The 15,181-nt window shown below is 39.8% G+C and overlaps 1 protein-coding gene across 11 annotated transcripts in view; it reads left to right on the top strand.

Annotated features, from left to right (window-relative positions):
- The window catches only part of GRIA4 (glutamate ionotropic receptor AMPA type subunit 4), a 408,691-nt gene that overhangs the window by 138,440 nt on the left and 255,070 nt on the right, over window positions 1-15,181 (top strand). For all 11 annotated transcript variants that reach the window (XR_009249413.1, XM_058686612.1, XM_058686611.1 and 8 more), the window contains exon 4: window positions 11,873-12,112. Coding sequence is in view for 10 of the 11 variants with exons in the window: in XM_058686612.1 (XP_058542595.1) it covers window positions 11,873-12,112 (240 nt within the window). In the remaining variant the exon portion in view is untranslated. The remainder of the gene's footprint in view (window positions 1-11,872; window positions 12,113-15,181) is intronic.

A 15,181-nucleotide genomic window follows, 5' to 3' on the forward strand; every position in this document is an offset into this window, starting at 1 on the left:
GCCACGCGAGTGATTACATCTCATTGTGATCTTTGATGGCATTGTCCAGAAGCATCTTCGGAGAAGACATCTGAGAAAGCGGAAGTACTTAATTGTGATATAATTGAAGTGAAATATTTTGGTGTAATTTGCATTTCGACTTGTCATTTAGAGTGATTAGCTTCAGTAACTTTATGTACTCCAGCTAACCACTGCTTACAAGTCTAAGAAAATTAGCTTTTACATATTAATAATCTATGATAATGCCTTAAGGGCATAAATTAATGAATTCTGGGCCCAGCATGCTCTATCCACCATCTGATTGAGCCTTTTCAAATGTGAACATGAGGAGCTCATCATTTTAACATCAAATAATCAGAGAAAGAGGGAAGGTGCTTAAGTAATACTTCCTGACTTTGGAAAGTTTTCCAATAGACTATGGGTATTTTAAGAGACATTATTTTAAAAATCCAGGTGAGTGATAAGAGTTCTTTTAGAAGAAAGATAAATGGCAGGATTATAAAAAACAATAGGTAGAAATTAGGTAAATACAGGGTGAGAAACAATCCTCAGGACAGTCCAGGACCAAGTTGCTGTTCAGGGGAAGGTAGGAGAGGGCAGCAGACCTAGAATTTATACCATTTCAGACAGAGATCAGACTCTCCAGTGCTGATGAAACTTCTCACCTCACCATATTCCAGCTAGTCAAAATTAAATGTATAAAAATGATAATATAATGTTGCCCTGATAGAAACATACAATATAGATGTTTGGGTCAGTTGTGAAAGAAAATCGTCTCATTAACTGAACATTAAATTGTTTTAAAAAACAGTAATACATAGTTAAGATTATAATTGTTTTCCTCATAAAGAATCATGAAATTTTTAGGCCACAATATGTGGCAGTTTTCAGTAACTAAGCTTTAGTTAAAAACAAATGGTGAGGGGTGCCTGGGTGATGTGGTTGAGCATCTGATTCTTGATTTCGGTTGAGCTCATGATCTCAGGGTTTGTGAGATCAAGCCCCATGATGGGCTCCACACTGACAGTGGAACACCTACTTGGGATTCTATCTCCTTCTGTCTCTCAAAATAAGTAAACATTTAAGAAAATGGTGAGTGATTACACAGTTGAAGGAGGAGGAAAGATGCATATAGACACCAACAGTATGTTGCCTAGACTCCCAGCCAGGGAACGGGGAACTTAACTGCCAGAGTAAACTCAGCAACAGGCAAGTTGATTTTTTTGGGGGCTTTTAGCCAATCATTCCACACCCTCTTAGTCTTTCTTCTCTCCTTATTTCCTTTATGAGAAACCATGATTTTGTTCATTCAGCAAACACTAACAGAGAGCTTTCCCTTTTCCAGTTCTAGAGTCTGAGGTTGAATCAGTGAAAAGGCAGTCAAATTCCCTCCTCTTGCAGAACTCCTACTGTCCTGGAGAAAAGAGATAAATAAGCAATCAAATGAGTAAGGTGATTTCAAAATGTGATAACAGCTATGTACACAATAAAACAAGGTCATGCAGTAGAGCATGACTAGAGCTCTGGGAACCTCATTTTCTAGAGGAGTCAGGGAGAGGCTCTGGGAGGAATTGACATGTTCACTGAGACAGGAACAGCGAGAAGTCAAGGGTTGGCCAGTTAGTGCCAAGGCCCTAAAGTGGATGAGAAGGTGTGTTTAAGTAACACAAAAAGGCAGAGTATGGCTTAGTCTTATGTGGGAGGGAGCAATGGTCCATGAGTTTAGTAAAGACAAAATCATAAGGGCGTTTTATTTTTTTATTTTTTGAAGGAAAGACTGCCCTTTATTAGTAAAATTTCTAAAATCTGAAAGGTTGTAGTTTTATTAACCTTGTTTTAAAAAACTACTAAAGTCCATTACAGTAGAACAGCACATACCACAATTGAGCTAAAATGGCTACATACAAATAATTTTAGATAATCTAATTTTTTTGCCATTTTTAATTTATTTTTTAATTATTTTTTTAAATATGAAATTTATTGTCAAATTGGTTTCCATACAACACCCAGTGCTCATCCCAAAAGATGCCCTCCTCAATACCCATCACCCACCCTCCCCTCCCTCCCACCCCCCATCAACCCTCAGTTTGTTCTCAGTTTTTAAGAGTCTCTTATGTTTTGGCTCCCTCCCTCTCCAAACTTTTTTTCTTTTTTCCTTCTCCTCCCCCATGGTCTTCTGTTAAGTTTCTCAGAATCCATATAAGAGTGAAACCATATGGTATCTGTCTGTCTCTGTATGACTTATTTCACTTAGCATAACACTCTCCAGTTCCATCCACGTTGCTACAAAAGGCCATATTTCATTCTTTCTCATTGTCACGTAGTATTCCATTGTGTATATAAGCCGTAACTTCTTTATCCATTCATCAGTTGATGGACATTTAGGCTCTTTCCATAGTTTGGCTATTGTTGAAAGTGCTGCTATAAACATTGGGGTACAAGTGCCCCTATGCATCAGTACTCCTGTATCCCTTGGGTAAATTCCTAGCAGTGCTATTGCTGGGTCATAGGGTAGGTCTATTTTTAATTTTTTTGAGGAACCTGCACACTGTTTTCCAGAGCGGCTGCACCAGTTTGCATTCCCACCAACAGTGCAAGAGGGTTCCCGTTTCTCCACATCCTCTCCAGCATCTATAGTCTCCTGATTTGTTCATTTTAGCCACTCTGACTGGCGTGAGGTGGTATCTGAGTGTGGTTTTGATTTGTATTTCCCTGATGAGGAGCGACGTTGAGCATCTTTTCATGTGCCTTTTGGCCATCTGGATGTCTCCTTTAGAGAAGTGTCTATTCATGTTTTCTTCCCATTTATTCACTGGATTATTTGTTTTTTGGTGTGGAGTTTGGTGAGCTCTTTATAGATTTTGGGTACTAGCCCTTGTCCAATATGTCATTTGCGAATACTTTTTCCAATTCCGTTCGTTGCCTTTTAGTTTTGTTGATTGTTTCCTTTGCTGTGCAGAAGCTTTTTCTCTTCATGAGGTCCCAATAGTTCATTTTTGCTTTTAACTCCCTTGCCTTTGGGGATGTGTCAAGTAAGAAATGGCTGCGGCTGAGGTCAGAAAGGTCTTTTCCTGCTTTCTCCTCTAGGGTTTGGATGGTTTCCTGTCTCACACTCAGGTCCTTTATCCATTTTGAGTTTATTTTTGTGAATGGTGTGAGAAAGAGGTCTAGTTTCAACCTTCTGCATGTTGCTGTCCAGTTCTCCCAGCACCAATTGTTAAAGAGACTGTCTTTTTTCCATTGGATATTCTTTCCTGCTTTGTCAAAGATTGGTTGGCCATACGTTTGTGGGTCTAGTTCTGGGGTTTCTATTCTATTCCACTGGTCTATGTGTCTGTTTTTGTGCCAATACCATGCTGTCTTGATTATTACAGCTTTGTAGTAGAGGCTAAAGTCTGGGATTGTGATGCTTCCTGCTTTGGTCTTCTTCTTCAAAATTACTTTGGCTATTTGGGGACTTTTGTGGTTCCATATGAATTTTAGGATTGCTTGTTGTAGCTTCGAGAAGAATGCTGGTGCAATTTTGATTGGGATTGCATTGAATGTGTAGATAGCTTTGGGTAGTATTGACATTTTAACAATATTTATTTTTCCAATCCATGAGCATGGAATGTCTTTCCATTTCTTTATATCTTCTTCAATTTCCTTCATAAGCTTTCTATAGTTTTCAGCATATAGATCTTTTACATCTTTGGTTAGGTTTATTCCTAGGTATTTTATGCTTCTTGGTGCAATTGTGAATGGGATCAGTTTCTTTATTTGTCTTTCTGTTGCTTCATTATTAGTGTATAAGAATGCAACTGATTTCTGTACATTGATTTTGTATCCTGCGACTTTGCTGAATTCATGTATCAGTTCTAGCAGACTTGGTGGAGTCTATCGGGTTTTCCATGTATAATATGTCATCTGCAAAAAGTGAAAGCTTGACTTCCTCTTTGCCAATTTTGATGCCTTCGATTTCATTTTGTTGTCTGATTGCTGATGCTAGCACTTCCAACACTATGTTAAACAACAGTGGTGAGAGTGGACATCCCTGTCGTGTTCCTGATCTCAGGGAGAAAGCTCTCAGTTTTTCCCCAGTGAGGATGATATTAGCTGTGGGCTTTTCATAAATGGCTCTTATGATCTTTAAGTATGTTCCTTCTATCCTTTCTTTTTATTAAGAAAGGATACTGAATTTTGTCAAATGCTTTTTCTGTATCGATTGACAGGATTATATGGTTCTTATCTTTTCTTTTATTAATGTGATGTATCACATTGATTGATTTGAAAATGTTGAACCAGCCCTGCAGCCCAGGAATGAATCCCACTTGATCATGGTGAATTATTCTTTTTATATGCTGTTGAATTTGATTTGCTAGTATCTTATTGAGAATTTTTGTATCCATATTCATCAGGGATATTGGCCTGTAGTTCTCTTTTTTTTACTGGGTCTCTGTCTGGTTTAGGAATCAAAGTAATGCTGGCTTCATAGAATGAGTCTGGAAGTTTTCCTTCCCTTTCTATTTTTTGAAACAGCTAGAGAAGGATAGGTATTATCTCTGCTTTAAATGTCTGGTAGAACTCCCCTGGGAAGCCATCTGGTCCTGGACTCTTATTTGTTGGGAGATTTTTGATAACTGATTCAATTTCTTCACTGGTTATAGGTATGTTCAAGTTTTCTGTTTCTTCCTGTTTGAGTTTTGGAAGTGTGTGGGTGCCTAGGAATTTGTCCATTTCTTCCAGGTTGTCCAGTTTGTTGGCATATAATTTTTCATAGTATTCCTCATAAGAGCATTTTAGGCCATGTGGATATTAGTTTAAATATGAGCAAAATCCAGTGGAACATTAAGTAGGGATGAGGCCATCTTATCACACTCTGCTGAGTGGAGAATGATGGGGAAGGAAGAAAACTAGGAACAGGAAGTACAGTTTGGAGACTTAACTAGTAGACTGGGCAGGACAATGGCAGCATAGTGGAGATACAGAGGAGTTGGAAGATTTTGATATATTTTAGATATTTTGGAGGTAAAACCATCGAGATTTTCTCATGATTTCAATGTGGGAATAGAAGGAAGTTTCAGATCAAGAATATTTTCATAGATGGCCATGCTTTTTATTGGGAAGGGGGAAAGCAGAAACGAGGTTCTGAAAGAAAAATGAAGGGTCCTGTTTTGGCCCATCTGGGTCTTAGGTGCCGAAAAAACAACAAATGGAAACATTAAGTATTGATGTTTGAGTCTAAACTCATAGGAAATAATAAAACCTGAAGGTCTTAATCAGGGAACTACTGGCACACGGATGGTATTTAAAGTCATAGAAACAGATGATATGATCTGAAGAAAGGGTATAGAAGAAGATGAGAAGATTGGTGAGACAGGGAGTTGCAAGGGGGAAAATTGAGAACAGCATTCCAATAAGTGGAGACCCAGGAAAGCGTGTGTTGGGTAAGCAAGAGAAGAATTCGTTCCAAGGAGGAAAGTTTTGAACTCCTCATTGTCTTTCATTTTGGTTACCATCTATCTGCATGTTGTGCCTGAAGAAAATCATGAATTTCTAAATTGTTGCCACTTCTAATTTATATTTTCATATCTTGTCTTCTGTCCGTGGTCACTTAATCCTTCATTTTGTTTTGTCATTCATCCCATAAGGTTTTATAGGTACTGTGTTGTATGTGTTGAGTTGGATACAGTTGTGGGTAAAATAAGAAGGGTTCCCTCTCATCATGAAGTTTATAATATATGTTATGTGTTTTTAGTTTCCTCTCCTACCCTCTGCAATTGTTTGTATTTTTTTTAATGTTTTTATTTATTTTTTTAGTGGGAGGGGCAGAGAGAGAGACAGAGAGAATCCAGAGCAGGCCCCAGGCTCCGAACTGTCAGCACAGACCCCAGTGTGGGGACTTGAACCCACAAACTTGGATATCATGACCTGAGCCACAGTCGGATGCTTAATTGAGTCACCCAGGTGCCCCTCTCCGCAATTATTTGTAACTGGTGCCACTTTCACACAGCTTTATTGAATGAATCTCACTGCTGCAACCCTGTCTCTTGGATCAGTGCAGGTAGGAAACTACCCTATACAATGTTATCTTTTGATCTTTGAACTCTAGAATGAATTACCCTCCACACACCTGCACATCTCATTCAAGGCAAATTTTATATGTGCCCTTGACCCTATACATTCTATTTGGGGCCTTCCCTATTTGGTACCCCTTTTCTCTTCTGTATGTATTTCCCTTTCTGCTGACTCCATTCCCTCAAAGAAACATGCTCAGATTTCTCCAATCCTCTTTGTTTTTGTCTGTTTCATTCGATAGATAGATAGATAGATAGATAGATAGATAGATAGATAGATATAGAAGAGAGAGAGAGAGGGAAAGAAAGGAAAGAAAGGAAGGAAGGGAGGAAGGAAGGGAGGAAGGAAGGAAGGAAGGAAGGAAGGAAGGAAGGAAGGAAGGAAGGAAGGAAGGAAAGGAAATGAGCATCAGCCTGCACTCTTCCTACCCCTGAGGCAGAGGTCATGGAAAATCCAGCACAGCACCTGGATTTATGTCCCACAACTTGCAAAACACTGAGCTAAAACCATGTCATTTGATTTACATGCAATGGGAAGCTATGAATCATCAAATTATATTATCATGTGACTTGGCTTGGCATCTGGAGTGTGGCATCTGGAATGGGATGGGGTAACTACCTGATGAGAAGACTGATCTGGTTAATTGACACCATCAGGTAAAAGATGAATGGATTAATATGATGTGTTTATATTAGGAATTTATCCACATAATACACAATCCTAGTGATCTCATCAGTGAAGCAGAATATATAATATGTGCTTAAAATTATAACTGGATTATTTCAAAGTCTTATCCTGATTACTGTTTGTATCCCCAAGTATATCAGCATACTGTCATCACATCTTGTTGATGACTAAGCATTACTTCTTTTGTGTTATATTCAGCCATGTTATACAAGAACGTTAAAATTCAGTTTCCCTTTTGTGTATACATGTCTGAACACATGGGTACTCAGCTTATTTTATTCTCATTAATTTGTGTATGCATTTATATAGTTTAAGAAAAAGATCCATTGTTTGAATAATTATCTGTATGGTAAGCAACAATAGATATCATGAGACACCACCAAATAAATTTCGATTTGAGTGTTTGCAAAGCTAGAGTATAGTAATAAATACAGAAATAATTATATTCTAGAATTTGAATCTGTTGGACCAAATAAAATACTATGTGGGGTATCACATCGAGATAATAACGTTGAACATTTGACTGACAATCTATCCACATACATAGGAAACCCAATAATCTTCACCTGCCAAGGAAATAATCTAAATGAAATAGACCAAAAAGAAAAATTCAAATGAATCCTACTAAAACTGGACCTTTGCAAAGGGAAAGTAAAATGTGAGTGACAAAATAAGTTTATGAGAAGCAGAATGACAGATGGCGGTGAAAAAGAGTAGATATTTATGATGATGCAAATGAATGAAAGCTGATACAAGACGATTAAATATCAGAAAATATTGAGTTTGTTGAGTCACAGGTAGAATAAATTAAGCTAAATCATATAGCAAGCACCAGAGTAGTGGAAAGTCATAATGATTACACTGACAACAATATAAAAAAAAAAAAAAAAAACAGTTGGGGAACTTTGTACAGAGTATATTCATTGTTTTGACCTTTTTTTTTAAAGTAGTAGTTTAATACTATTCTTATATAAAAGTTTATTTAGGCAGTAATGGATGAAATAAGATGTGTTGTAGGGTTTTGCGGGGGGAGTGGCATACTGTACCACCCTTTTCTGTTTCATCAAAGCTTTCCCTGCAGGGCCACCTGGGTGGCTCAGTTGGTTGAGCATCTGACTCTTGATTTTGGCTCAGGTCATGATCTTACAGTTTGTGGGTTCTAGCCCCTCATTGGGCTCTGTACTGACCATATGGAGCCTGCTTGGGATTCTCTTTACCTCTCTCTCTGCCCCTCCCCTGCTCAACAGTCTGTTTCTCTCTCTCAAAATAAATAAAGAAATTTAGAAAAAAAAAAGTTTCTGCAAAGCTATTCAAGTCCTCCTAGAGAACTTGTGGGGTTCCTAGAAAAACAGTTTGGAAACCCAAACTTGACAATGGTATGGTTCTAAAATGCCGTAACAGAAAGGATTATGTAAATGTTTATCACATACATGAGTATGTTAAAGTACAGGATTTGTTTATTATGTTTTCTTGAACAAGAATTAACATGTTTGTAGTTTCAACACCAAACTGAAAGCCAGTATCTTAGATTTGAGTTCTGATGCTCTTCAACTTTTTTTTCAATAGGGTAAAATAAAAATTATTTAAGCCAGATTATTTACTGTGGAAAGATTGAGAGTGGTCCCTCAATTTGCATAAAAGTCAAGAGAACAGGACAATATGAAAACTTTACAAAGGAGCCAAGCGACTCCCGCCTGGTTGTATGCTAAATATATAGATAGCACTTATGTAAATACATCCAAAGCCTTGGTGGAACATTCACAAGGTTAACATCTGATCCAGCAACTTGATTTATCAGATCAAATCTCTTAAGTTATATAAATGAATTGAGTTGCAACTCCGGATACCCAAATGTTACATTACCTTGTGTCTTATATATTGCAAGAAAATTGCAGCCAGTCACACTGTCAGACCAAGCCTTCTAGATTAGTCAGTCTACTCAGGTGATCAAATGGTAGTTCATGGATGAGCATAGAATTAGAATTGGATGTTCTTCCTTGGTGGAATTTCTTTATATAACTCACCACTTATTGGTCGTCTCCCATATGTAATAGTACTTTTACATACATTATGTTATTTAATTTTTGGCATATTATATATTTATAGTTGAGGCAAGTAAGATTAAATAACTTAGTCAAGGTCACCTGGCTAACAAGAGTACTAGGATTTGAACTGATTTGCAACGTTTGCAGCCTTTCCTGTATATTTTATTTTTTTCTTCCAACTTGAAGTTCTAGTTAGGTAGCATACATCTTCTATTTTTTAAGGTCAGGTCTATCCTAGTCTTATCCATTTGAATATAGACGCTGGTCCCTTAGTTAGGCTTTAGTTTTTCCACAAAATATACAATATCTCTTAGAGCACCTCATCTAAAGAAGACCAGTAACATCCATTTTCTTTTAACTGGTACCTTCTTCTGCTATAATTACATTGCTCAGACTGTATCCCCAATTTCAGAAGCAAAATAAACAAGAACAGAAGAAATACTGCCAGGTTTTATTAATTTATCTTATTTAATTATGCCTCCTAATTTCCTAAAACCCAGGTATTGTAGAATATGGATATAAATGTTATTAAGGTAATTAATTTTTTTCTAAGAGCCTATTACTGCTTCAACAAAGCAGAATCTAATTTCTTTGTATCACAATGAACTACTCCTAAGGTAAATACCTCTAGATTATCCAATATTCAAGGCTTCATAATGAACTTAGCAATTAAAAGTAGTAACCAAAAGATAAAATCAGAAAACATAAACATTTCATAGAACTAAAGCCTTCTTAAACTAGCTATATAAGCCAAGGAGAAATGGACCTTAAAACCATTATGTGGTAAACTCTAAGAATCTGGAATTCAAACAGTCTTGCTTTATTGCATACATGGAGTATTTTTTTTCATGCAAATTTGTATCCTTTAAAAGGTAAATTAGAGGGGTGCCTGGGTGGCTCAGTTGGTTAAGCGTGTGACTTCTACTCAGGTCATGATTTCATGGTCCATGAGTTTCAGCCCAGCATTGGGCTCTGTGCTGACACCTCAGAGCCTGGAAGCTGCTTCAAATTCTTTGTCTTCCTCTCTGCCCCTCCTCTGCTCGCTCGCTCTCTCTCAAAAATAATGAAAAACATTTAAAAAATAAAATTAAAATTAAATTAAATAAAGGTAAATTAGAAAAAGTCATCCAAGTTTGCACTAGAATTTGGTCATGTCAAAAGAGGGATCAAAATGTAGCTGGGCAAAAATCTTGAGAAGAGTTTTTGTTTTTTGTTTTTGTTTTGTTTTCTCTCTTTTTGTATTTGCCTCATTGTCCTTGCCAACAACTGGGAACATAGAAGGGGAAGAATGGGACATTGTGCACCTGTCTACTGCAGGGGGGACTTGGTTCTGCTGGGTTATGAAACTGCTCTGTGTTAGCTTTATATCCAACCTAGAAGCTACACAGCTGGTCACAATTCCCCTGAGTATTGAGGACGCCCAACAGTGATTTTCCAGACAGCTTAACTTGTTTTCAGACATGGTTCAAGAGAACTCTAAGGTTATGATTTAAAAATAAAAATAAAAAAAAGTAACATTTCAGATTGCTTATCTCTATTTCATTTAGTTCTTTTTATGGAGTTCTGTCTTGTTTTTTCATTTGGAGCAAATTCCTCTGTATCCACACTTTGCTTGACCACCTATTTGTTTCAGTGAATGAGGCTGAACAGCCACCTTTCTCCAACTGGAAGGCATGATGTGTGGATGGTCGACACTTGTGTAGACTCTGTGCCCAGTGGCTGGTGGACTGGGGGTCCCAGGTCACTTTGCCTTGTGGCTGCCCTGTGGACAAGCTGGAGGTGGGGTGGCCCCGGGGCTGTGGGCACTGAGGGCGCCCCCGGGTGGACAGGGTGGAGGTGGGCTGGGGGGTGTGTGCCCTGAGGGTGCCTGGGGGGCGGGGCGGCTGGGGCTCCGCGCCGTCCAGGTGGAGGGGGAGCACGAACCGTGAAACTTCCAGCGGCTCCGCACTCTTTCGTGGGGCTCCAAGGCCACACCTGTTACGTTGTACTTTCCCTTTTCCACCGGGGTTGTTTTCCGAGCCCGAGGGCATCTGTGGCAGAGCTCCCGGAGGCGGAGGCGGCGGCGCGCTCCCGGCACCTGGAACTGAGTTTGAGGCCTCGCCGCGGGCTCCCCGGGGCAGAGTGCACGCAGCGGGCGCTCGCCGACCTCTGACCCGGAAGACCTCTAGTCGCTCCACCCACCCACCCCCACCTTCCGGGCTTCCTGCTAGGCCTGGTTTCTTTGGGCTCTGGTTATTCCTTTGTTTGTTTCTTAGATGTTCAGTTGTTTGTTTTGAGAGAAACAGAGAGACAGGGCAGAGAGAACCCGGGCAGGGGACGAGCAGAGAGAGTGGAGAGAGAGATTCCCAAGCAGGGTCCGCCCTGCGGGCCCGGAGCCAGATGGGAGGGTCACCCAAAAATCGTGCCCTGAGCCGGTTGGGTCGGATGCTGAACCGACCAAGCCACCCAGGCGCCCCTCTAGTTGCTCCTTTAAACCACAGCTTTCTCTCTGCGCCCCAGGGCGGGCGAATCTGTACCTGGAGCCTCAGTACCGCCCCTGCGGGGGCAACTCCCGGCGTGGGGCTGGGGTCCCTTTGTTATGGAGTCCTCTCTCTGCCTCGGGGTCAGCCCCCAGTACTCCTTCAGGACGAGCTGCCTTACCAACAGGTGCAGATCTGGTGGACCAGGCGAGGCCGGGGTTTTCCTAGCAGCCGGGTGTTCCTAGTGGCCAGGGTCTTCCTGGCGGCCGGGGCCTTCCTGGTGGCCGGGGTTTTCCTAGTGGCGGGGACTTATGTTGGTGGGGTCTTCCTGGCGGCCGGGGTCTTCCTAGTCTCTGGGAACACAGCCCTGAACTGGCTTCTGGAGAGAGGAAACCTATGGCTCCTTGTTACCAGGCCCAGTGCAAGGCTCTGAGCACATACTCAGCAATCCGTTAATGAATTCCACAATTAAGTGCACTCTCCACTTTTACTTTCCTTATGTTCCTGACTATACGAGTGATTCAGACTTTTTTTTTTTTTTTTTTTTTAAGTTCATGGACTGTAGATGTGCAACTCACCAGCTTGAGTGTGCTAATAGTGTGTTTCTTTCCTTCTCTTTTTCAGTCTGTTCCCAGTATTCTAGAGGCGTGTTCGCCATTTTCGGACTCTACGATAAGAGGTCGGTACACACCTTGACCTCGTTCTGCAGCGCCTTGCACATCTCCCTCATCACACCGAGTTTCCCCACGGAGGGGGAGAGCCAGTTTGTGCTGCAGCTCAGACCGTCCTTGCGGGGCGCGCTCCTGAGTCTGCTGGACCACTACGAATGGAACTGTTTCGTCTTCCTGTACGACACGGACAGGGGTAAGTCGCAATTCCACGCCCACATGAGTAAAACCCTAACTTTCAACCAGAAGTGGCCTGGTGTCACTTTTGTGACTTAGGGAAATAATTTGAGCTCTACTACAGCTAAAATCAGAAAAGGGTCAATGGGTATTATCAATAATTTTATCTGGAAACTTCTAATTAAATGAGCATCAGATACACCAGGTTATTCATGAGCCACCCATGCTCTGTGACTTAGCTGAAATCAAGATAAATACTTCTTTGAACATTTCTGTGATGATATTTCAGGTACAATCAGGAAATAAATGTCTTTTGCCTCAAGTGCAGGTGATCTCATGTCTTGGAATGTCTTTAAGGGAGCAAGTTGATTTTTCTGTCTGCATCTCTATATCTATAATTTTATTTAAAAAAGAAAAAGAAAGTAGTAGTTGAACCATATCCATGGGTTTGACATGTGAAACTTGAAGTGAGTAATTGAAATGTGGTGACAGTGCGGTACAGATTTGGGGTAAGGCTTCGGGGCCCTGGCAGCCTTACATTTTACCATCACCTATCGGGCTCTGAAGATCAGGAACTGATACTGTGCAACCCATGTGTTGGAAAAACAAGGTGAATAAGTTATTGACAATCATGCATTTTTATACAGGTTTGAGATACTTTGACTTTTCATTGTGAGACATAACTTAAATTCGCATATTCTTTTTTTTTTTCTTTCTATTTAGTGTCTAGAATCATAGCAACAGATTATATTGCAGAATAAACAGCAGGGAACTCCCTTTGGGCTTTTTATCTTCAATATTTTTCCCTTAAAGAGTATATATGACAAGAAGTTGGAATAAAAATTCAAACTGGCAACGTTTTGAGAATATCATTGAATAGAATTCTGTCTGTGCCATGAGTAAAACAATAAGCATAAAACAATCAACAAGCAAAATAAATCTTTTGAAGATGTAATTATCTTCAAAGGCCAAAGCATAATTTCCTATTTTCAGAGATGGTATATCCTATAAGATGTCACACCACTGGTGGTCCTAGTACATTTTATATTGGTTTTCTTGCTAAATTTTCCTTTCAGTAACAAGTTTAGAAAACTTAATATCATCAATGTATTTTTTGCATGGTTGCCACATGCCGTAATTCTCATTTGGAAATATGGGAGCCTACCCATGTCTTGTGATGACATTTTCCAATATTTAAAAATCCAAAGCATCCTAGAGCATGTATGATAGATGAGAGAAATCATTCTGTTCATTTCTAACTTTTGGAAAAATCCTTCAGCAAGAGGACACTGAAAATTGAACCATAAGGCAACTTAAAACAACAATGAGGTATTACTACCTTATTAGAATGGCCAAGATCCAGATGACTGACAATGACACATGCTGGTGAGCATGCAGAGCAACAGGGGCTCTTGTTCATTGTTGGTGAGAATGCAAAATGGTACAGTCGTTTGAAAGTCAAGGTGGCAGTTTTTTACAAAACTAAATACGTGCTTACCTTGTGACGTAGCATTCGTGCTCTTTGGTATTTACCTATAAGTGGAAAACTTATGTCCCTGCAAAAACCTGCACACAGATACTTATAGCACCTTTATTCATAATTACCAGAACTCAGAAGCAACAAAATGTCCTTCAGTAGGTGGATGAATAAATAAATGTTGTTCATCCAGACAATGGAATATTATTCAATGAGCTATCAGTACATTAAAAAACATGCAGGGACCTTAAATGCAGAGTCCTACTAAGTGTAGAAGCCAATCTGAAAAGGCTACATGCTGTATTTCAACTATATGATGTTCTGGAAAAGGCAAAGCTGTGGACACAGTAAAGAGATTAGTGGTTGCCAGAGGTTAAGGGGAAAGAGGGATGAACAGGTGAATCACAGAGGATTTGTCAGGCAGCGAAGTTGCTCAGTATGATGCTGGCATTGGATCATGATGTGACACTATGATAATGGTAGACATGTCATTATACATTTGCCCAAACACATAGAACGTCTGAAACCAAGGGTGAACCCTAATGTAAACCGAGGACTTTAGGTGATAATGATATGTCAGTATAGCTTCATCAGTTGTAACATATGAATGTCAAATGCAAAAAAAAAAAAAAAAAATTACACCTGAATAAAGTTGACTTCCGATGTTAAAAAATTGAATCATGATGGAAAGAAATACATACTGGGATATATATAGATGAGACTCTTCTTTATGTGGTTCTTTATGATATAGCTCAGTTCGTCACTTTGGGCACAAGATCCTTATTTTATGACATCTTGATCTCATAGAAATATCAGTGGGTCCTGTGTCTTACTTTTTCCCTCTGTGCCTGGGTCCATCAGTCTCTGGCAAGAAGAAAGTTGTAGGCGTTCGTGCATCAGCCTCCCTACCAAACAGGGATTCAAAGTGGTGCTTTGCTTTCACACTAGTATGTACTTTCCGGGATCCTCACCCCTGTGTAGCACATCAGATGCTTCAACCCTGAGCCATGTCCCATCCCGTCTGTCCAGGAATCTCTCTAGTATAAGCAGGCCTATTTCGTTCTTGAAAGAATCTTTCTCCTGGCTGAGTTTCTGCCTCCCAAGGCTTAAACCCTTCATGGAACAAGCTCTGTTTCTTCTAATATGGCATCTTGTTACCTTTAACATTCCTATTGGCTTGCTGAACAAAGCCTGCTTTTCCTTGTTGTCTCCCTGTCCTGCTTTTAACCAGCTAATGCAAGTCACGCTCTCAAATTTCTGAATTCTCTCTAGTAGCTGCTGCAGGATGAACAGCCAGCCCTTTGCACTGCCTTCTAGTAGAGTAATACAACCCATCTTCAAAACAGACACCTTTATCCCAAGGGGTAATTGCATGAATGAAAGAATAACATATCAGGAAGATGGCTCTTTATATTTTTTACTGAAGTATATTTGACGTACGATGTTATATTAGTTTCAGGGGTACAACATAGTGACTCAACACTTCTGTGCATTACTCAGTGTTCACCACAATAAGTGTGGTCACCATCTGTCACCATACAGTGTTATTACAGTATCGACTCTATTCCCTATGCTGTACTTTTCATCTCTGTGATTTACTTATTTTATAAA

The sequence above is a fragment of the Neofelis nebulosa genome, chromosome 10 (genome assembly GCF_028018385.1).
Source record: "Neofelis nebulosa isolate mNeoNeb1 chromosome 10, mNeoNeb1.pri, whole genome shotgun sequence".
Lineage (NCBI taxonomy): Eukaryota > Metazoa > Chordata > Mammalia > Carnivora > Felidae > Neofelis > Neofelis nebulosa.